Raw genomic sequence first — 21929 nt, forward strand, 5'->3', positions numbered from 1 at the left:
TTTTCATTGGAGGATCGGATGGATTGACGGTGCAGAAGACGGATGGATATGTTATGCTGGTGGAATAGATGGGCTACAGGAAATCATCCCGCAGGCGACGAGCGTTACACTGATATCTACTGTTATGTCTAGGCCCATCATGTCGTCAAAACTTCCCTCCGTCCTAAGCGCAACTGACGAGGAGATTCAGCTTCTCCTGGCAGCGCAATGTCACATCGGCACGAAAAACTGCGATAAGCAGATGGAGCCTTACGTCTGGAAGCGCCGCGTTGACGGTTAGTCCGCTTCTCAAAATTTCGCTCACTTCTCTAATGTGCACAATTCATTTGCATTTCCTTGAATTCTTGTGCGCACAGGCATCCACATCCTCAACATTGGCAAAACTTGGGAAAAGCTTGTCTTTGCTGCACGTGTGATTGCTGCTGTTGAGAACCCCAACGACGTCTGTGTCATCTCTGCTCGCCCCTACGGACACCGTGCAGTCCTCAAATTTGCTGCCAACACTGGCGCACAAGCCATTGCCGGCCGTTTCACCCCTGGTTCCTTCACGAACTACATCACCCGCTCTTTCAAAGAGCCCCGTCTTATTGTCGTCACCGATCCTCGCGTTGACCATCAGGCGATTCGCGAGGCTTCGTATGTTAACATCCCCGTCATTGCTCTTTGCGATACGGATGCACCTCTCAAGTTCGTTGACGTTGCCATCCCCACGAACAATAAGACTCGTCATTCGATTGGTTTGATTTGGTGGTTGCTGGCACGAGAGGTGTTGAGGCTCCGTGGAACAATCCCTCGCACCCCTGGCGGCTGGGATGTCATGGTTGACATGTTCTTCTACCGCGACCCTGAAGAAGTGGAGAGGCAACAACAGGAGGAAGCACAGGCCAAGCTTGCCGCTGCCGAGCCAGAGGTCCAGGGTGGTCAGTCGGAGTGGGACGTTGGTTCCGCTCCTCAGCCAGGCTCGATCAACCCTGCTCTTGTTGCTCAAGACGGTGGTGAGTACAGGTGTCGCGTCAGGATGCTACCTATACTTACTCATTTGTTTCAGGTGCTCTCGACTGGGCAGCAGATGCTGGACCTGGTACTACCGATTGGTCAGCGGAGCCTGCCGCTCCAGGTGGTGGATGGGGAGCGGAAGCCCCTACTAGCGGGTGGGATTAGACATCGTACGCGATATAAGTGGTTATGTCTCGATGTTCATGCTTTGCCTCTTCTCCTTTTACCTTGTCTGCAAATTTTGACATGCAAAATATGACATCATGACCTCCCTCGCATAAGTGCTCGCCCGCCGGTGTATGTCTTTTCTATATTTTAAGCAATTCGCTTCGAGTCCAGCCCCCTTATATAGTGGGCAATTTAGACAGCCTGTGTCATATTGGTGTCGACTACAGTACATCCAAACAGGTCATCCGGTGAGTTTGGTGTTGTGCATCAGGTGTATATATACTATTGATCATGATGGATCCCCGAAAACGCCGTGGCCTAGCTAGTTCGGTGAGTTTGGTGTCATGGGATAAGAATCTCACCCTATCTTACCTCGTGTCTTAGTCTCATGTGACAGTCGGAAGCCGCAAACGAAGTTGGAAGAAGGCACCAGATATTACAGATAACAGCCCCATCAGTAGTTGCCAGTTAACACTGGTCTTTCTGTCGCATAATGTCGCAAGCTGACTTAGCGAAGAAGAAAGTCGACGAGCTTCCAGGCGTTCACGCCCGCACATTCACTACGAAGCTTTGCAAGGCCAAGGTCATCGCATTCAAGATCGCACTTGCTGTATTCGCAATCTCTGCTTCAACGTACTTCGTCAAGCGACCTTTTGGTGATATTCCCGTCAGCAAACTCGAGGATGGTTCAGAATTGTGTCCTCAGGCAGATGCACTTGTGCCCGAGAAGAATGGGGGGGTCTGGGAGAGTCTTGGACACACATACAGCACTGAGGAGTTCAAAGCGAGAGCTGTAGATTGGCTTGGGGGAGCTGTACGAATCCCGTGTGTTGTTTTGCCCAAGATATGTTGGTGTCGTTAAATATGTCCCTCGTGCAGCACCGAAACGTTCGACAACATGGCCCAAGATGTATCAGAACCCGTTTGGGAGAAGTTCCTCCCGTTCCACGGTTATCTGAAAGAATCATTCCCTTTACTGTAAGTACTTTTGCGCATTTCATTGCCCAATTGTCCGGTTCACGATACATTGAATCCAGTCACTCAAACTTGGAACTTACGACAGTCAATACATACGGACTGTTGTACGTGTGGAACGGCTCAGACAGTGCTTTGAAGCCACTCCTCCTTGCTGCTCACCAAGGTGAGATCGTTTGTGCTTCATGGGCATATCTGTATATTGATGATATACTGCTAGACGTGGTTCCTGTGCTAGAAACGACGATCGACGAATGGCAGCATCCCCCATTCTCCGGGTACTTCGATGGTCTGTGCAGTAGTTCGTTCTATGATGATTGGCATGTTTTTGACTGGTACCATTGCAGGGGAGAAAATTTGGGGTCGGGGGTCGTGCGATGATAAGAGTGGTTTAATTGGTAGTGCCCTAACATTTAGTTCTATCCCTGAACTCACCCATTGCGTCTAGGGATCATGTTTGTGCCTATGTGATGTTTAAGAAGACTAAAACTGATTGCGTAGGTCTGCGATTGAATCCTTACTAGAGAGCGGTTTCAAGCCGACTCGCACGGTCGTCATCGCATCTGGTTTTGATGAGGAAGTAGGTGGATTGCGGGTAAGTTGTTAAAACCAAATTCTGCATAGCTGCGTTGATACTGAAGGCTGGTTAAAGGGTGCGTCTTCCCTGGCTACCGAAATGCTGGAGAGATTTGGAGAGAATAGCTTTACCATGCTTGTTGACGAAGGCTGTGAGTTGTTCATTGCTAATTAATATAATGAATAATAATGTGACTCTGGTTGACAGCCGAGTACAAAGAGTTATATGGTCGTGTCACCGCAGTACCTGGAATTGGCGAGAAAGGTTCATTGAATGTACAAATCAAAGTTACATCTCCCGGTGGTCATTCAAGCCTCCCTCCACTTCATACTGTGAGCTTTTTCGTACTCATTTCACCCATCGTTCCTAATTTTTAAGAGCATTGGTATACTTGCAGAGCTCCTTGTTCAGTATGAGAAACATCCCTTCGAGGTCCACCTGGTGAGCCATAAGAGACTGACTGTGACACAGCATCGAGACTTTCCTGCAGGCAAGAGGATCGCCAACTTACAGGAACGCTCAATGCATAGCTCAACATGCACCGGGCGTCAGTTCCTCGCTAAAGGAATACATGTTGCGTGCAGAGCACTGTGACGGAGCACTCCGTGCAGCTGAGCAGGAACTCTTTAAGAATCGCGCTTTCATGAGTACCGCTGGTACCACTCAGGCTATCGATATCGTGGAAGGTGGAGTGAAGGTAAACGCTCTTCCAGAACAGGCGTGGGCCATTGTGAACCATCGGATTTCTACGGAAAGGTCAGTTTTAGTGCATTTGCAGCACCTTCGCTAATACACCCGTTGTTGTAGTTCTCGCGCTGCCACAAAAGTGCGCGACATCAAATTGTTGGAATCTCTGGCAAGCGACTTCAATCTATCTTTCACGGCCTTTGGCACCCATGTTTCCGATCCCGAAGCGCCTTCATATGGCACCTTGACCCTCTCCCATGCGTTTAATGAAGGCTTGGACCCAGCCCCAGTCACTCCCTCGGGTGAAGACGCTGCGCCGTTCCAGCTTTTATCTGGAACTATCAAGGCAACCTACAACTCCCATAGAAATATCTCTGTTTCAGACGCAATCATCGTGAGTCCAGGCATCGCGTCCGGCAACACAGGTAAGCTTCAGAGGACGCATGACACCCTTTTATTAGTAATCATTCCACTACAGACACACGGTTCTACTGGAAGTTGACTGACCATATTTTCCGGTATGGTCACATAGAGAGAGCCCGTGAATCTGGCGCACACACAGTAAACGAAGGTACGCATTTCGGACCGGTTTCTCAGCAATTGAAAGGCTGATTGTTCTCCAGCGATCTCCGTCGATAACTTCGTTGAGATTATTCGATACTTCACCACTTTAATTCTCAACGTAGACGAATCATCCCTTCCTTAGGTTAGCCACAAGTCGCGCGTCAATATATCACTGGAAGTTTGCCATGCGATGTCTACACGTCACCATGATCGTACAGCCCAGCAATGAGCAGTTTGCAGGTGTAAGGATTATCGTGCCTCTATGCCCTGACGACGCTCGAAGCAGCATCTCCTCTTACACTTGGTGAGTCATTAGAGAAATCCCTTCCCTATTGCCTTCATGCCCACTCCATACTTTACAATTTCACACTTCACAATTCACCCGGTTCCACTTGAGCCCCCATTTTCTCCCCGGGTACGAGCCCCTGTTGAGCGGCGCCTTCCGTCTCTTGCGGAAAGCTACGTGGTTGTATATATGTGTGTGCAAGGATCCGAATCGATTGTGTTCATGTACATAGAGACATACCGTGTAGATGGTAGCGGGCTGTGCAACCACTACGTTATAAATGAAGGGGACTTGGCTTCAACATCGTACTTCGTATACGTTTGGGGAATTTGTGGATGTCCGGACCGGTATTGTTTGTGCACTGCTAAATGAACTGCTCGATCTGCGAATGAAACCCACATACTGTCTAAAGAGTTCTGGGGTTATCTGTGCTCGAGAAAAGCTTCCAGACAAAAGCTTTGTATGTTGTAGGCTGAGTACACGATATCTGCATTGAACTGCACTGCCAAGCCACTGTTCGAAGAATGGTAGCAGATGTCTCGCCTTCACGACCAACGTCGAGCCATTGCTCATTGGATACAAGCGCTATCGAGTCCTCTGATGCCTCAAGCATCCATTTCAGAAAATCCGAGCTGGCGAGTTCTTTGGGACTATTAATGTGCCGCACCAAAAGATTAGTCGTATCAGCGTCAGGTCGTTTAGCATGATGCCCACCAAGATGGCTGCTGCAACATCAATTGGCGTCCACGACATGTTCTACCATGAGAATTAGATCATTCGTAAAATATGGAAGCTATTTGAATGACAAACCGGAATCTTAGAGACGAAGAGCGTCAAGTCATTGTCAATCTTAAAACGTGGAAGCTGGTTGATCACTGCAGAATCGGACGAAACTATCTGGCAAAGCAAGGGCTGAGGAATTCATTGTCTGTGACAGGATGAGCAGGCGGAGTCGTGGGCGGGAAGAACTTCTGCCAGATGAGTACTCAGTACTGGTATGAATATAGAAAGCCGGAGCACCGTGCTCTCTTACACACCGTGACACGTCTCATAATTATGGTGGATGATAGGTTGCAGTTCGAAGTGCTACATCATTGGCAAAGCTTCAGCCGAAAGCTGGCCACGCTTCGGAAAAGTGCGGTAAGGCTTGCGTGGTATTCTATGGGCGATTGTAGCCTTTGCGGTTGTCATACAAGTCAGAATTCCAAAAGGTCGAGGCCCTTATACGTACTTACTGATCGTCGTCTCCGTGGACTCTACTCTATTCACGCTCTCGCGATCTACATTCTTCTCCTTCGAACTCGCTTAGTTCTCACTGCGAACATCGTAGCAAACTTACACTAGCAGAGGCAACTACTCACCCTCCAAGCGATGCAGTGTACGTCAGATTCAGCCCGACACATATATCCGACGTATTTCCGTCCGACTTCCTGTTTTCTCTACGGGGGGTAGTGCTGAGACAGAGCTGTAAAAAGGGCTGGAGTGCTCCGGACGCTCAGTGCGTTGTCTTCCTTGGGGAGAATAGCAATGATCACATGATTGGGACCCATCTTGAAGACGCGGCGATACTTCAATTACTTCGGAATCCGGATATATCTGAAGCACTAGAGATGAAGGAGTGATGAGTTTGAGAGTGGCATTCGTCTTTCAGAAGGACGAAGGCGACCGCTACGTAGCGTGATGAACGCCAGTCTGAAGGCAAGGGGGGTGACGTCAAGCAGCGGTCACTCGAATGCACTCAATAGCTAGCTTGTGGGACCACATCCTTTTAAGTAACTTAGGGTTTTGCCCCTGTGAGGACCCGCGTATTAACCATGCCGGTGGTAAGAACGATGGAGGAACTTACGATAACAATCATATCAACTTGAAATAACATTGAGACCACTGACCGCCGTGACAATCTCGATTATCTGCCATGGGAGCACATAGACAAATGAACAGACGACTACGTGCTATGGGATTGAAGATAAGCATCTGAAGTACTGAGCAAGGCCGCCTGAACTGTAGCGCACCGCATGTACCTTTTTTACACTTGAACGCGTGACGGCAGCACGCGTGATGCGTCATTTTAAGCTCCGCCACAAAACGCGTTGACCATTTACGAACGCGTCCCCACGTGACTCATATACTCTTGACTGTTTACCGCCATGTCCTCGAGCTCATATATGTGGTCGGTCTCTCCTCCTCCAAACCTCCCAGCAAAGCTCCGGAGGAAAAGTTCTTCAGCCTCCATCAATGCACCATCGTTATTCGATCTGGACGACGACGATCTGGATTCTCCGTCACCCGTCACCTCTCCCTTACCATCATCCTCTCCACTTTCGACGCCAATATCCTCTTCTCCTCCAACTCATATCGCGACCCGATATTTACAATCGCGTTCAAAATTTAAAAATTCTTCATATGGATCTCATCCGGATTTCGATGATGCGTCAGGTTCACCGACGCCTTTATACCGTCGGGGCAGCACTTACAAGCATGTGTTCCACCGGCGGGTGTCCCCTGTGCCCGACAAGTACGGAAAATATCCGGACAGTGAGGATGATGAGCCTTATCGTAGCCGTGACTCGCTCGATTGGCTTAGCCCGTCACGTGATATACCTGAAGATGATGGGTGCGACATCGAAAGCATGGATATTCATCTACGCCAGACATACTTCGCTACGTCTTCTGAACGTGGCCGCTGGCAGAGCAGTCCGATCATTCCTCGGACGTACACTGCCAAGCCTTTTACGTCCAGTCCGATACGCCCTCACAGAGGACACTCAACCCCTGTGAAAAGCACCACTCGGGATGTGAAATCCCCTTTGCTGGAATTCCGTGATTTTGTCCGCAGACAATCCACCAGCGGAGATCCTTCCAGGTCTCCATTTCTTGCAGCCAGCGACAACAATGATATCGAGGACTATCGTAGTCATTCTCCCCTTCCTCCGTCATCTCCACCTACTTCCCCGATGTCGCTGGCAGCAGACGATTGTGCATTAACCGATGATGATATGCTTCTCGACGAAGATTGCAATTCAGATGGCGTGCGTGTGTTCCTTAATTTCGGTCTCCCAATCTGTTCCCTTACTATTGAACATGTTTTCGCCGGCTATGTGCAGTTCGACTCCAAGCAGCAGAACATCCATTCAGCTAACGTTACACCACGTGACGCTCCTACTTCCAATTCCGAGGGCCCGTTAGCTTCGGACCATGCGTCGAACGCAGCGTCGACCGCGTGCCCATCTTCCTGTACAAACGAGGCAACCCATCAGCCTCTTAAACTTTCGCTCACTGTGCCTGCCCCCATTAACACTATTACCCCAACTACCACCGCTCAGATCGAGTCTTCGCGATCGCGTTCGCACTCGCCTCCAAACACGTTACTAGGACTTAGTGCATACACTAATATTCCATCCGCGATCACTCCTCCGCCTCACTTGACTGAAGAAGAAATGGGGCATGTAGGCAAGCTTGCCAAAGGTCCGACGTCCAGTGGGGTGGTCGGCGTTCATAATAATATGATTGTCGAGTTACAGGGTGGCGAAGGCGACGACGCTACTTTGCAATCCACACAGATTCGCAGTTCGACATCAGCGGGCACGAACTTGGTTGTTGGTGCCACCTCCACCCCACCGTCTCCTGTGAAGACGGTGAAGAAGCCACGTCCGAGTTTTAGTGAGGGGGAGTTCGTGCAGGGGAGTAGTGTGCCACAGCCGCAGCCGCAGATCGCACGGAGGAGCAGCATGTCGCGTCCCAAGTCTCCAGACAAGGACGCCGGTGCGACGAAAGAGTCAGCAAAGCCCCACCCTGAGCCAAAGTTAAAACCAGGCCTGAAGCGGGAAGACTCCGTCTCATCTGTTGCGCCTGCACAGAAGAAGCCTCGACTCTCAGAGGATGTGGACCGTGATACGGACCTACGGCCCACTCGTAAACAACGCCAGCGGAAACGTCCCTTGACTGCGAAGGAGAAAAGTACAGCTGGCAAGTCACGGTCGCGGTCTTGCTCACGTCTCACATCGCGGGCTTCTGAAGAGGATCTACGCACACAACTTACTCGCATCTCTGATGAGACACAATCAGACACTGGCTCCGAGCCTCCCACAACGAAATCAGAATCTATCTCCACCACACCAGCACCCCTTGACCCAGAGCAAGTTGAGCTCACGGGCATGCTTGTGGAGGCTCTCGCCACGTCACGCGCTTCGTCTATGGACCCACCCGCTCTTCATACTGCCATTATCCAAACGCACCCCCACCTCAAAACGAAACACAACAAAAAAGAGTGGCTGATTCTCATTCCAGCCGTGCTTGAAGCGGGGCGCGCACGATGTGGGATGTTCGAAAAAGTTCATAGTAGCGGGACGAACGGGGCAAAGCAGGCGAGGTGGTTCTATGTCTCTGAGAGGGACGAAGATCGTGAGCGTGCGGAGCTACTGGAGGAGCTTATGCCCAAGCAGAAGAGGAACGAGACGAAGAAGTACAAGCAGTATTATTATAAGCCGCTTCACAAGCTTACGAGGTGGGATTCGGAGGATGCGATTTAACGCGCTCGAGAATTGAGGGAGTAATTATCTTTGCGCGACGCTTTCGATTTTCAGCGTTTGACCTGGACCCTCGTTGATCTATTTGGCTCAAACCTTCCGTCGATCGCGTTTTTTTTGTCGCATTTTTTGTAGCCTTAGCACCACTAATTTACGCCGTAGCTTTTTGAAGTTTTTCAATTCAATTGTCTGCCTAGGCCAAGTCCAGACCGAGGAGACTTTCCAGTTGGGCTTGAATTCAACCACCGCTTAAGTACTAGTGGCATCTGTGCACGTGTTCTGCTCTTGTCGCGTCGCAAACTGGGGTTCAATTATTGCAGCCCGAGTGACTGAAAACTACCGAGGGGGTTGCACAATTTCTTGTGCTTGGACTTAATCTTTGCGCAGAAAAAGCTGTTTCCGTAGAATCATTTGGCATTGTCTCTTCTCCTTCTCCTTCCAGCATCGAGAACGACCCAAGCATCATCAAAGCGCGTCCGCTTACGCAAGTTTCCTTGGTTTTCATTCTCTTTCGCAGGACTTTGTTGGTTTTTTGCTTGTAGCCCTTTGTTGCTGTAGGTGGACGACGGCTTAAGCGACTCGTCAAAGCTACTAACTGCACAGGAATTCAAACCTATATAAACTCGCTTTTCCAACCTACTTTCTCATTCACCCCTCACTCAGCACGTAATTCAAGGAACAATCAGCTCCCTAAACACCATGATACAACCTCCCGCAGAGATCCCGACCGAGTTCATGCCTATCGATGATTCTATGATCGAGGAGACGCAACAAGCCACGCAATCCACCCAGCACTCCTCTCAACCGAATTCTGCAGACACCAACAGCCATTTGTGGGGTTTCCTTCAACCTTGCAGCAATGTGCTTCGTCGCATCGATTTTTGGAAAGTTCAGCCAGCAAATTCAGTAGGAAGGGCTCCTGACAACGATATCATTCTCCCTGGAGGGAGAGTTAGTGAGTGTACTTCGTGGCGCTCCTAGCGCGCTCGAGGTTATATATTGACGCGTCGCGGTGTAGGTAACAAGCACTGCCGAATCACCTGGGACGGAAAGGAAGATAAGAATTCTGCAGTGACTGTTCTCGACATCTCGAGCAATGGTACTTGGGTACGCGTAAATGAAGTAGTCTAATGATCACCATTGATGGTGAAACTTGCAGATCAACGGTGCCAAGATTGGAAAGGACAAAACTGCGGTCCTCAAAGAAGGCAATGAGATTGCTTTCGGCTCTCCCCATCCCCAGCCCGGGGACATTGAAGATTACCGTTAGTTATCTACATTCGCATTGACGTTCACTCAATCGACGGGTCTTCAGGATTCATTTACCGACATACTGCTGCCGGTCCCCCGCAGGGTGGCCTTCACGCTCAATATGACATCAGCCATGAGATCGGTAAAGGTTCGTTTGCGACAGTCATGAAGGCTGTATCGCGCTCCACAGGCCAGTGGTATGCTATCAAGATCATCCAAGACCATAAGGTCAAGCGTGCCACAGCAAATAACAATGAAACGGCGTTTGCGCGAGAGATCAGCATCTTAGAGCGGCTGCACCATCGAAATATCTGCCAAATGAAGGAAGCCTTTTTCGAAGACAATAGTATCAGTGCGTATATCTGGTAAAACCTTGCGAACCCGAGCTAATTCATTACGTAGACCTTGTTCTTGAATTTGTCGATGGGGGAGATTTGCTTGATTACATTTTGAGAGTTGGCGGCCTTCGTATGCTTTTCGGTTTGTCCATGCTTGGTGATTCTGAGTGTTATTTTCAGAGGAGCCGCTGGCTATCCACATAATCGCGCAAGTTTGCGATGCGCTTGCAGTAAGTCGGTCCCATGTGAAACCATGAACCCTCTGACATATCGCCTGTTCAAAGTACATTCATAGCAAAGGAATCGCGCACCGTGACCTAAAGCCAGAGGTGACTCCTTTTCTTTCAAGCTGTTGATTCCATTATGGATGTTTATTATGAATGTTGGTTATTTAGAACGTACTGCTAACCACAGAAAATCCCCCCACCGTCAAAGTTGCTGACTTTGGTTTGGCCAAGGTTGTCGATAGCGTCACATTCCTTAGAGTCAGTAATCACCGTTTTTGGCTCCTTAATATGTCACTGATACTTATTGTACTGCAGACTATGTGCGGTACTCCCGCCTATCTCGCCCCCGAGGTTGTGACCCAACAGAACCATGAAGGCTATGATCACCTTGTTGACAGTTGGAGTGTTGGAGTGATCGTATTTTGCATGTTAGCCTGAGACCAGCATTTGCGATGCCCGGTTTTTGCTGAACTGGAGGTGTTTTTTACAGGTTCACAATCTCAAGCCCCTTCATCGAGGACGAGAACCAGCGCGATCTCAAGGTCAGAATCGCAGAACGCACGATCCAATGGAGCATTTTAGATAATATAGGGATATCTCAGCTGGGTATGTTTTTCTTCTCTAACCAAGGTATTGCACACGCTGATTTATGGGTGACGGTCGAATAGCGAGGTCCTTTATAGAGAGGTTGCTTGAGCATGACCCTCGGGACCGTATGTCTCTCAGTACAGCCTGCACTCACGCATGGCTTGCCAACGCTCCAACACTCTCCCACCATCAGCCTCGCAGCATTGCCGACTCCTCCGTCGCATCACTCCAGGACGCTAATTCTTGTGTCTCCTTACTCCGCCAAGAATCCGACGATGCGATGATGGCCGATGACTCAGGCGAACCCGCAGTAACCGAGGGCCTCGACAAACTCCAACTACGCCAACAATCAGCCCGTGCGCCCCTCCAGCGACGTGCGCAAGTGCTCGCGCAAGCTGCTGAGAACGAACAGGCACTATCTGAGCCGAACTGGCAGATGCTGCAGCACGCACAGGAGATCGAGATTAGCGCGCGTAACGGGAAGCGCAAGTTGGAGCCACACAGTCCCCCGCCGGATGCGGGCGTTGAGAATGGGAATCCGAAAAAGCCAAAGAGGGTGTCGGAGGCCTCTGGCCCCCCAAACACACGAACGAGGGCTGCGAAGGGGCGTGGCCGGGGAGGTGCTGCGTCGCCGCTGGCACGGTTGCAGGACGCGGCAGTGGGGATGGTCGTAGAGGAGGAACACCTGGAGGACGATGATGATGAGGATGAGGATGCCGCCAGCGCTGCGTCCCATGCGCCAGTGAGAAAATCTGCTCGTGTGTCCCCCAAAAAGGGGGCACGTCGGGGGTAAGGTGAATGTGTGTAATATCTTATGTTTGGCCTATTGGTTTGTTCTCGCCTCATTTGTATTGCTTATCCCTTATCCCCTCGCCATCCCTGCTATGTAATCTCAACAACTCACATTCGTTAATTTACTGCTATATTCTATCGATATCCTTTCATTTGCTATGAGTACGCTATTGAAAACTTGTCTACTTTTTGTTCCGTACTCTTACCTTGGGTGTTTCAACGTCGACATACGGCAAGTGTACCGCTATGAAGTATATTCAATGTAAAGCGCGCCGTGATAGAGGATATGTATCACTGGGGTCAGGACGTTTCATAAATGCGTGACGTGGTCATATGAATGTGACTTCAACTGACTTGTGCTTCCGTATATCCGTGTACATGTAGGAGCATGATTAATGATCTACACTAGCCTCCGCAATGTTATACACCATCTGTTGATCACATTTTCTGTGTCGTATGGCCATAGTTTGAACTCTGTGGTCCTCAAACATGGGACGACAAGAATCTGAGACGTGCAAAAGCGAAAAATGATGGGCAGAGGGCCACTTCCGGGTCAATACAACGGTCTGAACCGAGAGCAAGGTAGGCCAGGCGCATCCGTAAAAAGCATGATGTGCATTACTCAGATATTGACTGCGAGGATGACGATGACGATGACGATGACATGATCAATGTCATTGCTGAGGATGGTGAGGACGAAAAAAGGATCCAAGCGTGACATCAAGAAACGTGCTGAGACCTCGACGGAGATGAGATACTTGATCACGGGTAGGTGTCCCAGGAAGGTTCCTGCTTCCCTGGGTCAAGTCAAAATGATACCGCGATATCTCATATGGACGTATAAGCTTATCGTGTCACTATCCAAAAATACTGACAAGTCAATCAAATAAAAACCTGGCGATCGGGTCAAGAGGTGGGTAAAGGATGAATCCCGAATATAGACCTCGAACATATACTTAGCGATCATGATGCTGATGGGCCATTTGCAGAACAAAGTTTGGGACAGGTATGAAGAAGGCTCCCTTGCGACGGCCCCCATCAGCGACTAGGAAGAATTTGGACCCAGAAGATGCTGAAGGAACTCGAGTCTTATATAGCATCGGGGCAGCCATCACCGTGGGGTATGACAATTTACAGTGAGCCCCAGATGCGAAAGGGAAGCGACTTTAAGTAATCTCTGTTTGCAGGGTCTCTGATTGCTGACATATATAATCAGAGACCTTTCAAACAGAGATTTCTTATAGTACGCTGGTCAATTGAGATGAAAAATGAGTGATAAATATCCGAATAACATACCAAGGGATAGGGTAGGGCCTACATGCCGTGACTTCAGTTGTTCTACTGGGTGCAAATCGATCGAGTCAAGTGATAAAAATACATATCAAGGGTTGGGAACACCCATCCAACTAGTCCCCCTCGAGAAATGTCGAATACTGTTTGCCTCTGAACCCACGTACTACTACAGGTTCTTTATTATCAGAGTTGTCCAGAAATCCTGCCAGTGCTGATAAGTGTGATTAGTACTGCCGGTGGGTTAACCTTGAGGAATATTCTCTGCTGTGCTAGAGCGGTTTTCGCGTATCGCGATGAAGTCGAATCGTTTCTAGCCAGTCATTCCATCAGATGGGCCATCATTGCCCTCGGAGGAATGTATTGCCGCATGGTTGCATGGCTGCGTGGGCTGATGCGTTCAAAGCTGCCCGTGGATAGTAAAAATAGAACGTTAATACGAGCTATTTTTCCGCCTCACCATGAGTTCCCTACGATGAATGTCTTCTGATGAATTTGACCTTGATGGTAGCTGTGATCTAAGCTGCAATGATTATGAAGATGCACAGCCACTCAAGTTCGGTTTCATGTTTTTAATACGACGCCTTGATGATGGTGGCGCTCCAGCTCCAGCTTAGTGTAAGACTCCACTCGCAGCAAATTCAACGAAGCGTTGAGCTTCAGATCAAGTTGAAACAACCTTGCTGCTCAGCTAGAGATAAGTACTACAGAGTACCACGTACGTAAGAATTCGGTGCTGAAGTCTCACGCATGGTCATCGTAGTTCAGCCTAAATTGCCCTTTGCCGCATCATGAGGTTAAGCCATTCTCCACATTATGATCTTCTCCTCGAGCACCGGGTACAAACCTTTGAGTCCAACACAAAACGAAGTCATTGACTCTGAGAGTGATGACGACCCTAAAGCCAACCTGCGTACTTCGCGAACTGTGCTCCATTGGCCTCTTGTCGTTGTAATCTTATGCACGTTCATAAACCTGTTGCTGGTCTCTGCCCCTGCCTTTCTCCAAGGTTCCTCAGTGTCTTCAGACAATCTTATCACTCGAAAGAACATCCACCTTCTCCGTCGACCTTCTCAATATATGCGGTTCGACGAGATCGCACGGCCGTCGCCTCCTATTCCGAGAGAGTTTATAAACTTCCCCATCTCTGTTAGTTTGGTGGATCATTCTACGCCAAATCATGTTTTCGATGACTATCTTGCCACGCGCATGACACGTGCTGGCACAATCACACCTGATGACCGCAAAGTACACGTTACACAAACTGTCGGTTTTCCTCAGTTTTCTTATATTCTATAGACTGATGGTATAGAAGGTTTCAACAATATTTCAATTCAGGGCGATTGATTGGGGCATGGAAATTTGTGAATTGCATGTCACCCTGCCGCCCATGGACCGCCCAACTACACTTGCCTTGTACCGCCTCAACGCCACTGTACCAGTTGATACTTCAATTTTGTCGTATAACGTCCGACCGCCACGGGTCGCAAAACTTAGTAACATTGTGCCAGGGAAAGACGGCCTGGACTGGCACAGGAAACTTTCTTGTGCGATGGATGACGTCCTTGTCTTTGAGTTGGGATGCTCGGAGGACGAATTAAACGGTAGCTGCGATATAGAATGGTGGCAGGCTCAAGACGAGACTGCGTCGGGTTAGTACTTCACTGCCCTCCGTGGCATTAATTGACATCACATCTTTCTAGCTGTCTACGTTATTCAGCGGTCCACTGCATGATTTCCTTCGCATTTTGATCACCTTTCAGATGAAATACTTGGTCTATTTGACAGATGTTGGAATCCGGTTACAATATTATGCGACTTACATCAGTGCAAGCCACAAGGGCTGATGCGTCTAAATTTGTCCAACCAACAGTTCAAAACTGCGCACAGATAGTAAATATACTTTCAGCCCCACCACTTGAGGTCCATTACGCCTTCTAATCATTATGGCACCTGCTGTGATCTCCGTCATCCTCAAAAACCCTGATACCCAGGTTTTTAATTGTTTCGAACTAAGTCCGTCTTACTCTCACCTTCGCATCAAGGCCGGCGGGAACATTCTCATTCATCTCATGGTCGCGCATTCGACGGGTCAATGGTTCGTAATACCGAGATGGGTGCTGCCACTCTATACCAGGGGACGTTTCGAGGGTCCCGTCCTAACACAGGCTAGGACAGGTTAATACATACAACAGGCTGCACAGTATTTTCAAAGATCGGACTTCTCCCTTGGGCTTCCACCCTCGAAACGATCATCCGGGAATGAGCGTGAGCTACACCTCCACGATCTCGCTGATCGGGTTACCTGGCGCTGTGCAAAATGTATTCGTTAAGCGAAGAACAGTACAAATGCTTGCCACGGGTGGATCGTATTTCGATGATGGTAAGTATGTGCATCAAGAGTCTGTAACAATAATCATGCTAACGCCACACGAATTACAAGTCTCTGCATATATATTGCAAATCCAGGTCGAGCGGTTTCGACTGATTTGTGAATCATTTACTTACCACAAGTGGTAGTGTGCTATCATCGTGCGAAGAACCCTGAAAACGGACCATGCGGCACTAACGAGCTAATGACACTCCGAGTATAGACTCAGATCAGGAAACCCTCCTGAGCTAATTCGAGTTAATTGCCTCGGCTGTGTATGCCCATTGTTCATGACAATCAGCTATTGAGAGGCGCCGGCGCTATTTTTGTATGTTAAAAGTCACCATTGCAAGTCTTGACCAAGTCGTCGCATAGTCTCTCACATAATCACTGCGCATCAGGAACCGTCTATGATATCATAACTGGCACGCAGTGAGTCTTTAGTATTCACACATCAGCTCAAGTATCAGCCAGAGAGAAACTCAATCTCTGTACTTTTCGCAGCCACGGTGGACGCAACCCTCAACCTTTCCGTACATTCGTCCGGCCCCTCGCATCATCAACTCAACGCTTTCGTAAGTCAGACACGTCGATCAGACCTGTTTTCTATAACTTTGCATAACTTAGTGTGGGCCGATTTTATGGATGGTTTCAACGCAAGGCCGGTCATTGGACCGGTTCAAGTTTGTGGGCTTTTGACTGCTGCATTATTCGGTTGCTTTGCCTGTCAGTCCTACCTGTATTTTACAAGATTCACGAGCGATCATCTCGCCCTGAAAGCAACTGTAAGTCTGTCATGCGCATAATTCGTTGATGATTTGACTGATTGCTTCATACGTACGGTTAGGTAGCTGCAGTCATGTAAGCTTCATGAATGTTTGACTTGATTCCTTCAAATACCGACACAGACTATGCAGCTTGATTCAGTTGGGCCACTTTGTCTGCGTAATATCAACATTGTGGACAATGACTGTCAGCACTTATGGTGACCCAACTCAACTCAGTGTGCTTCCTCTAGCGGCAGGCGTGGCCGTTCCGTTGGCCGGTTCCACAGTGTTTATTGTGCAGGTACGTGATTTCGATATGCGTATTCATGATGTGGCGCTTACGTGTAATACCAGACATTTTACGTATTTCGACTTTGGAAGTTGACTAGAAATGCTTTCTTGCCCATTCTTTGCGAAACGATCTCCGTGGTTGCACAAATCTCCACATTCGTTGTCACAGCATCGGCGGTTAATATGACGAACCTCGATGCTTTTGGAGCCAATCAAAAACTGGAGATTGAGCTCTCTTTCGTCTCACGTGCCGTCTGTGACTTGATCACCACCGCTAGCACCGCCTGGGTTTTGAGGAAGAGAAGAGACCCTGACATCGAAGCGTATGGCTATCCATCATATTGCTCACTATTCCTTACATCTGTCATAGGACGATGACGATGATCGACCGGTTGATCTATTGGACAATCGGTAAGATAGGAAGCGTCTTCATTGTGTTATGCCCTTTGTAATGTCATCTCTACACAGAAACTGGTCTGCTCACCAGGTATTTGGCTCTTTTACTGCTCACAAGGTGTTTCCATCATGATCCATTAGTTCGATGGCCGTTACATTGGCAATATGGGTAAGAACTTCACCGCCTGTATCTTCCCCAAAATAGAGCGCTCTCTAACTAGCTTCAAGTTTATAATTCAGCAAGGGGAAGACTGTGAGCGTGTTGGTACCCCACATTCTATCACAGCTGAAATACCACAGTCATGTGGATTGGAGTATGGTTTTTGTGGCCTAATGGTAATGATATGAAATACTGCGCGTCAAATATATTGACCCACATCTCGTGCAGTCGTAGGGAACTCCTTCTTAGCCTCGTTAGTTTCCAAATGGCCAGATGATAAACGCGACAACGAACTTATCAATGACCTACAGGTTGAATCGTCGCCTGCTCCTTCGCGACAGGACTACAAGAGGCGGTGCTCAGAATAACAGCTTTGGGATGGTGAGCACCAGGCATTTCAACAACCGTGTGTAGATTATAATTCAGTTTCAGACGACGATTATTTTCAACACCGAACCACAAACAGAGTCACTGGAACATGGGAATGTTGCAAGAAGTAGAATGCTCGATCAACCCGGAGCAAAGGCAGATCTCCAAACCTGGAGTGTGAGCATGCGTTAAATAGATGACGAAATTCATGGGAACGTACGACGAGATGATTTGCTCTTCACATGTATAGGTTGACACTTTAGCTAGGCATCAATTATATATTAAGTCGGTAGAACACACAACTAAATTATTGTTCTCTACATACCCTAGCCTCCGCAGAAGTTCGTTTTATAGTATCATTAGTGCCCGCACAGGCGCTACAGAAAAGTGGTTCCTGGAACATGGACGGGTCATGTGCCTGCCTGTGCCACCGGACACAAAGGAGACTGCGAAGTAAGTGCGCTAGGCCCAGAAGAACGATGCAAGCCAAGCTTGAACAATGAAAACACCTTCGCTGCAAATGAAATGATGAGACTATGTTAAGCGGACGCGACGCGGGTGCTAGTATAACGCTGAATCGTAGTTAGACATATACTTCCTTGCCGGCCTCATTCTACCGTTTACGTACGTTGAGAGACTCGGACAAGCAAGGAAAGTAGCGGAGAAATCAATACACATGACTTTCACGTGACCGTGTCTGGTCCACTGCGGCACGGCTTTGAAAGCTTGAACTCATTCATCGAGCGCGCTACGTGATACGAGACCTTATTAAATTATTGACAGTACAACATCCCGACATTTCATCATGCTACTCTGTGGACTGACATGGCACTACTTACAGATGCCAGCAGCAAACTGGACCACCAATGAACAGTACATTTGGCTTCAAGATCAGATGGTGATATATATGGTCCATGTGAAAGAAAAGGACTATTCACATTTCTGGCCTCCATGCCATCTAGCCTGGTTCGCACAATTCCCAGAATGTGCAGTTGTCTATCCTGATATCCCCATGGATGTTGAGCTTACTCCCAAGCAGAAAATTATTGTCAAGGATGCAGAGGATGCATGTGAGGCAGTAAGCATTTTGTCCAGCAACTACACACTTGGTTTCATTGACATGCAAATAGTTCTAAGAAGAACTGCAGCCTAAAGAAGAAATTGACAGTCTTTGATGATACTCTGCAGTCAAAAAGATGTGCAAAGTCAGAGGCCAAGATTTATTCAGAGATGTATCATGACAAACATATCAAGCCTTTGGTGATGGCTGAGGAAGATGCTGGAAATGTGGCAACTTCTGGCAAGCACGTGACCCTTGGTCAAAAATTCTCAAGAAAGTTACTCGAAGATGAGACTGAGGACATCAAGGTGGAGGTTTGTGAAAAGTATAAGGAACAACTCACTCACAAGAAGGGTGCCAATCATGGGAAGAACATTCTTGATGATGATAATGACAAAGAGTTAGATGCAGAAGCAATCATGTGGTACATTTGATTTAGTTCTATCAGTGTATGTATTCAATACTAATGCCATTCACAGAGGTATAGATGACTTACCTGTCATTTGTTGACATTTTGTGCAGCTTGTTTTTTATATATATTTAAATTTCCAAATTCTGTCTTTGAGAGTAGTACTCTATGTAAGACAATACATTTTAATCTAGGGACCCAGTGTCCTGTTGTGCCTCTAGATTCATGAATGCCCTGATGTGAGGCTTGCCTCCACTGGTCCACCGTTTCTGCCGCATGTTTTAGACATGCAATCTGACAAAGGAGAGGTGACTTTTAAGGTATGCGCATTTAAGTAATACTGAACAGAGGGTGATAATCTGAACATGTACTTGATCACAAAATGCAACTGGTATAGGAATGGTTAAAGGATGCAAGGGGGGTGAGGGGGAGGGACTGTAAAGTTGACGATGGGTCCTCTTCATTTTGACTGAGACCATGGGGCAGTTATTCCATATAGGCGAGTGAGGGTTATTAGGTGGTTGGGTGTGTGATCATTTGATCAGGTAGTTTAAGAGTTGTGAAAGTTGAATTATTCATGGATGGGAGGTGTAGGTGAGGGCGAGCACGATGAGGCGTGACAGTGTATACTTGGATGCAATAATGATTCTGCAGTAGGAAGAAGTGTAAAGGTGTTTGTCAATTTGAACATGCAGGGGTCATAGAAACTTCACCAAATATAGTCTTCAGTCTGCCTGTCACGTTAATGAAACAGATAAGATATGGGATGGCGTTGTGGTCTGTCAGGATTTGTGCAGCTTGTCAAGCAGAAGACTCACTTCATGGTCTCATTCATGTTTGCTGGTCCTGATCCCAGAAATTACTGGGACATGACAACATTATTGTAAGTTGTGAGGATTTGTCAGGTTGTACTGTAACTCATGCAGAGAAGGTATCATCCTTCAGAAACACCCCAAGGCAACTCCTTCACTGAGCTATACCAGACAGCTGGTAGTGACTTCTTGGCAGCCTTCCAGCAGTATGCAGAACAAATTTTTCTTTCTCACATTGATAGTGGCCACACTCACTGAAAGTGGATGTGACTGGCAATAAGTGGAAGCCCAACTGGGACACAGGGAACAAGGTTGAAAGCAGTGAGATCAGAGACTCTGCTGAGGAAGAATCTCAGCTAACTGTGGATGAGGGTGAGGGGAATCAGTCTATAGAGTCTGGTGAGTCACCCAGTCTTTATATACCTTTAGATGAGCAGCTGATACATCAGTGGTCACTCTTCCCATCCCTGGTGCATCATTAGGCAATGCATCAAGTACACCTGATGCATCAATTGGAACAACCAAGTCATCAAGTTTTGGGGGATCATCTGTGATGCATGCATTGATGGAGATGACTGTACCTTCTGTAAGTGCTTCTTCAGTCTCTGCATTGATTTTTTCATCTGACTCTCAATATTTCAGTATGGGATGCTAAATGATGCCTCATACTATGGCATGCAAGTTCAGGCAATGTATGACACGCAGCCTCAGGCTATGTACAGCACCCATGGCATGTATGTGTTAAGGTTGTGCTCAAAGGGAGGAGAAATCAAAGGGCTTGGCTTCAGTTTGTGTGCTGTGCCCCTTATCTGAGTATGTGCCCTTAATTTCCGAGGGGTAGGAGAAAAGTCCAACAGAAGTCCAGGTAAGTCTGGAGGTCAGATGTAGGTGGAGTTCAGCGGAACTCCGGAGTTTCAAGAGGAACTAGGGTAAGACCACTACAGACAAGTCCAGAGTAGAAACAGAACAAAGGTAGACTACTCTAAGATAGAGATGGAGATATAGTCTAAGGAATAAACCCAAAGACTCAGAGGTGGACAGGAGGTAAGACTCAAGTCTGGAGAGGAAGGAATGAGCAGGAACTAAGATGATATTTGAATTGAGGAGGTATAGAGTTTTACAGGAGTTTATATACTGTAGGTATTAAGTAAGTAATCAGTTAGTATAGTGAAAAGCTATGTATAAGGCATGTGGAAAATCTATTAGTAAGTATACAACAGATCAAAGAAATGGAGTTGGAAATGAATGCAGAGAGACAGATCAGTAAACAAGGCAGAAAAGATTATGACTGGTAGCTGGAGAGCAGTGATCTAAAAGGAGATAGGTGTAAATCTGGAAATGAAACCAGAGCGCCAGATGGAATTTAGGACAGAAGTCCAGGTCTAAAAAGTGAGGTTCCAGAGTTCCAGGTCCGGAAATGTGGGATATGATAGTATGGTGGACAGGCTCATCCAATCTATGGTGCATAAGGACCAACATATGATGCACAGGGCACCAGTCATGCATCACTTGCTAGGAAATTCCTTCCTCACTAGGTCTGATGCATCACTTCACTCTCAAGGAACCATGTTCCCAATGCAGATGAGTAACTACACTGATTTCAGCATCCCTCCTTCCAGTTCATTCAGGCCAGGCACCTTCACCCCCAAGTTTTCAGGGATCCCAGGCTTCCAAATTGGAACAACCAGGCCTGGAATGTGAACAATCCAGCCTGGAATTTCAGTAGTGGAGTAGAAGGTACTCCCTGAGGGGGTGGTGCCTGTCAGAAATCTTGTCCCCCATCTCTGTTGAAGAAAGCAGCCTGCAGGACTCCCTCCCTGCTCTGTCTTCTCCTGAGCCCAATGAGGACTCATGGCCTGTTATACCTTCTCCCAACCCAATCCTGAGTATGAACAATACTTCTCTCCCTTCCACGGCAAGGCTGGCATGATGACTGGCAGGAGGGTTGCCCAGAAGGGTACCAAAAAGGGAGATGGCCAGAAGTGTCCTAACACTAAGTCAATGATTGAGTGGGCTGCAGCCAAACCCT

At 47.9% G+C, this 21929-nt stretch overlaps 7 protein-coding genes across 7 annotated transcripts; all 7 read left to right on the forward strand.

The window, feature by feature from the left end:
• Window positions 1-139: 139 nt before the first annotated feature.
• On the forward strand, window positions 140-1161 carry EDB91DRAFT_1045593 (40S ribosomal protein S0; the record flags this gene model as incomplete). Its single annotated transcript, XM_041313201.1, has 3 exons — window positions 140-275; window positions 357-995; window positions 1049-1161. The coding sequence occupies 3 exons, from the start codon at window positions 140-142 to the stop codon at window positions 1159-1161; spliced, it is 888 nt and encodes a 295-aa protein (XP_041182004.1).
• A 387-nt stretch (window positions 1162-1548) lies between these two features.
• EDB91DRAFT_598921 (uncharacterized protein) lies at window positions 1549-4208 on the forward strand. Its single transcript, XM_041327825.1, has 14 exons — window positions 1549-1989; window positions 2044-2142; window positions 2202-2305; window positions 2360-2428; window positions 2487-2537; window positions 2588-2594; window positions 2641-2734; window positions 2792-2867; window positions 2924-3048; window positions 3095-3157; window positions 3207-3472; window positions 3524-3828; window positions 3882-3974; window positions 4027-4208. The coding sequence occupies exons 1-14, from the start codon at window positions 1658-1660 to the stop codon at window positions 4107-4109; spliced, it is 1767 nt and encodes a 588-aa protein (XP_041182005.1). The 5' UTR covers window positions 1549-1657; the 3' UTR covers window positions 4110-4208.
• Window positions 4209-8395: 4187 nt separating this feature from the next.
• EDB91DRAFT_1019738 (uncharacterized protein) lies at window positions 8396-8782 on the forward strand (the record flags this gene model as incomplete). The annotated part of the gene is made up of 1 exon (XM_041312544.1): window positions 8396-8782. A coding segment is annotated over one exon (387 nt), but the record flags the coding sequence as incomplete, so codon positions are not given.
• A 696-nt stretch (window positions 8783-9478) lies between these two features.
• EDB91DRAFT_1045368 (kinase-like domain-containing protein) lies at window positions 9479-11976 on the forward strand (the record flags this gene model as incomplete). The annotated part of the gene is made up of 11 exons (XM_041313187.1): window positions 9479-9734; window positions 9798-9886; window positions 9939-10044; window positions 10095-10382; window positions 10433-10498; window positions 10549-10598; window positions 10653-10697; window positions 10764-10853; window positions 10911-11023; window positions 11086-11201; window positions 11264-11976. 11 exons carry the CDS (start codon window positions 9479-9481, stop codon window positions 11974-11976), a joined length of 1932 nt encoding a protein of 643 aa, XP_041182007.1.
• A 2498-nt stretch (window positions 11977-14474) lies between these two features.
• EDB91DRAFT_1045325 (uncharacterized protein) lies at window positions 14475-14922 on the forward strand (the record flags this gene model as incomplete). The annotated part of the gene is made up of 2 exons (XM_041313180.1): window positions 14475-14531; window positions 14581-14922. 2 exons carry the CDS (start codon window positions 14475-14477, stop codon window positions 14920-14922), a joined length of 399 nt encoding a protein of 132 aa, XP_041182008.1.
• Window positions 14923-15179: 257 nt separating this feature from the next.
• On the forward strand, window positions 15180-18168 carry EDB91DRAFT_1343793 (uncharacterized protein). Its single transcript, XM_041325792.1, has 14 exons — window positions 15180-15363; window positions 16141-16211; window positions 16264-16421; window positions 16484-16497; window positions 16554-16704; window positions 16758-17017; window positions 17065-17105; window positions 17163-17181; window positions 17232-17259; window positions 17319-17343; window positions 17391-17426; window positions 17479-17503; window positions 17562-17631; window positions 17683-18168. The coding sequence occupies exons 1-14, from the start codon at window positions 15212-15214 to the stop codon at window positions 17809-17811; spliced, it is 1179 nt and encodes a 392-aa protein (XP_041182009.1). The 5' UTR covers window positions 15180-15211; the 3' UTR covers window positions 17812-18168.
• Window positions 18169-18460: 292 nt separating this feature from the next.
• On the forward strand, window positions 18461-19113 carry EDB91DRAFT_1243572 (uncharacterized protein; the record flags this gene model as incomplete). The annotated part of the gene is made up of 2 exons (XM_041322313.1): window positions 18461-18697; window positions 18757-19113. 2 exons carry the CDS (start codon window positions 18461-18463, stop codon window positions 19111-19113), a joined length of 594 nt encoding a protein of 197 aa, XP_041182010.1.
• Between the last annotated feature and the right edge of the window lie 2816 nt (window positions 19114-21929).

Source organism: Suillus paluster, assembly GCF_016628075.1.
Source record: "Suillus paluster strain FC165 chromosome Unknown EDB91scaffold_5, whole genome shotgun sequence".
Lineage (NCBI taxonomy): Eukaryota > Fungi > Basidiomycota > Agaricomycetes > Boletales > Suillaceae > Suillus > Suillus paluster.

Coding starts and splice junctions, on each gene's coding strand:
- EDB91DRAFT_598921 (XM_041327825.1), top strand. CDS start 1,658: ATGTCGCAAGCTGACTTAGCGAAGAAGAAAGTCGACGAGCTTCCAGGC. Junction 2,143..2,201: donor AAAGAATCATTCCCTTTACT/GTAAGTACTTTT, acceptor CATTGAATCCAG/TCACTCAAACTTGGAACTTA. Junction 2,868..2,923: donor CATGCTTGTTGACGAAGGCT/GTGAGTTGTTCA, acceptor TCTGGTTGACAG/CCGAGTACAAAGAGTTATAT.
- EDB91DRAFT_1343793 (XM_041325792.1), top strand. CDS start 15,212: ATGGCACCTGCTGTGATCTCCGTCATCCTCAAAAACCCTGATACCCAG. Junction 15,364..16,140: donor GCGCATTCGACGGGTCAATG/GTTCGTAATACC, acceptor TACTTTTCGCAG/CCACGGTGGACGCAACCCTC. Junction 17,260..17,318: donor CCGTTACATTGGCAATATGG/GTAAGAACTTCA, acceptor ACTAGCTTCAAG/TTTATAATTCAGCAAGGGGA.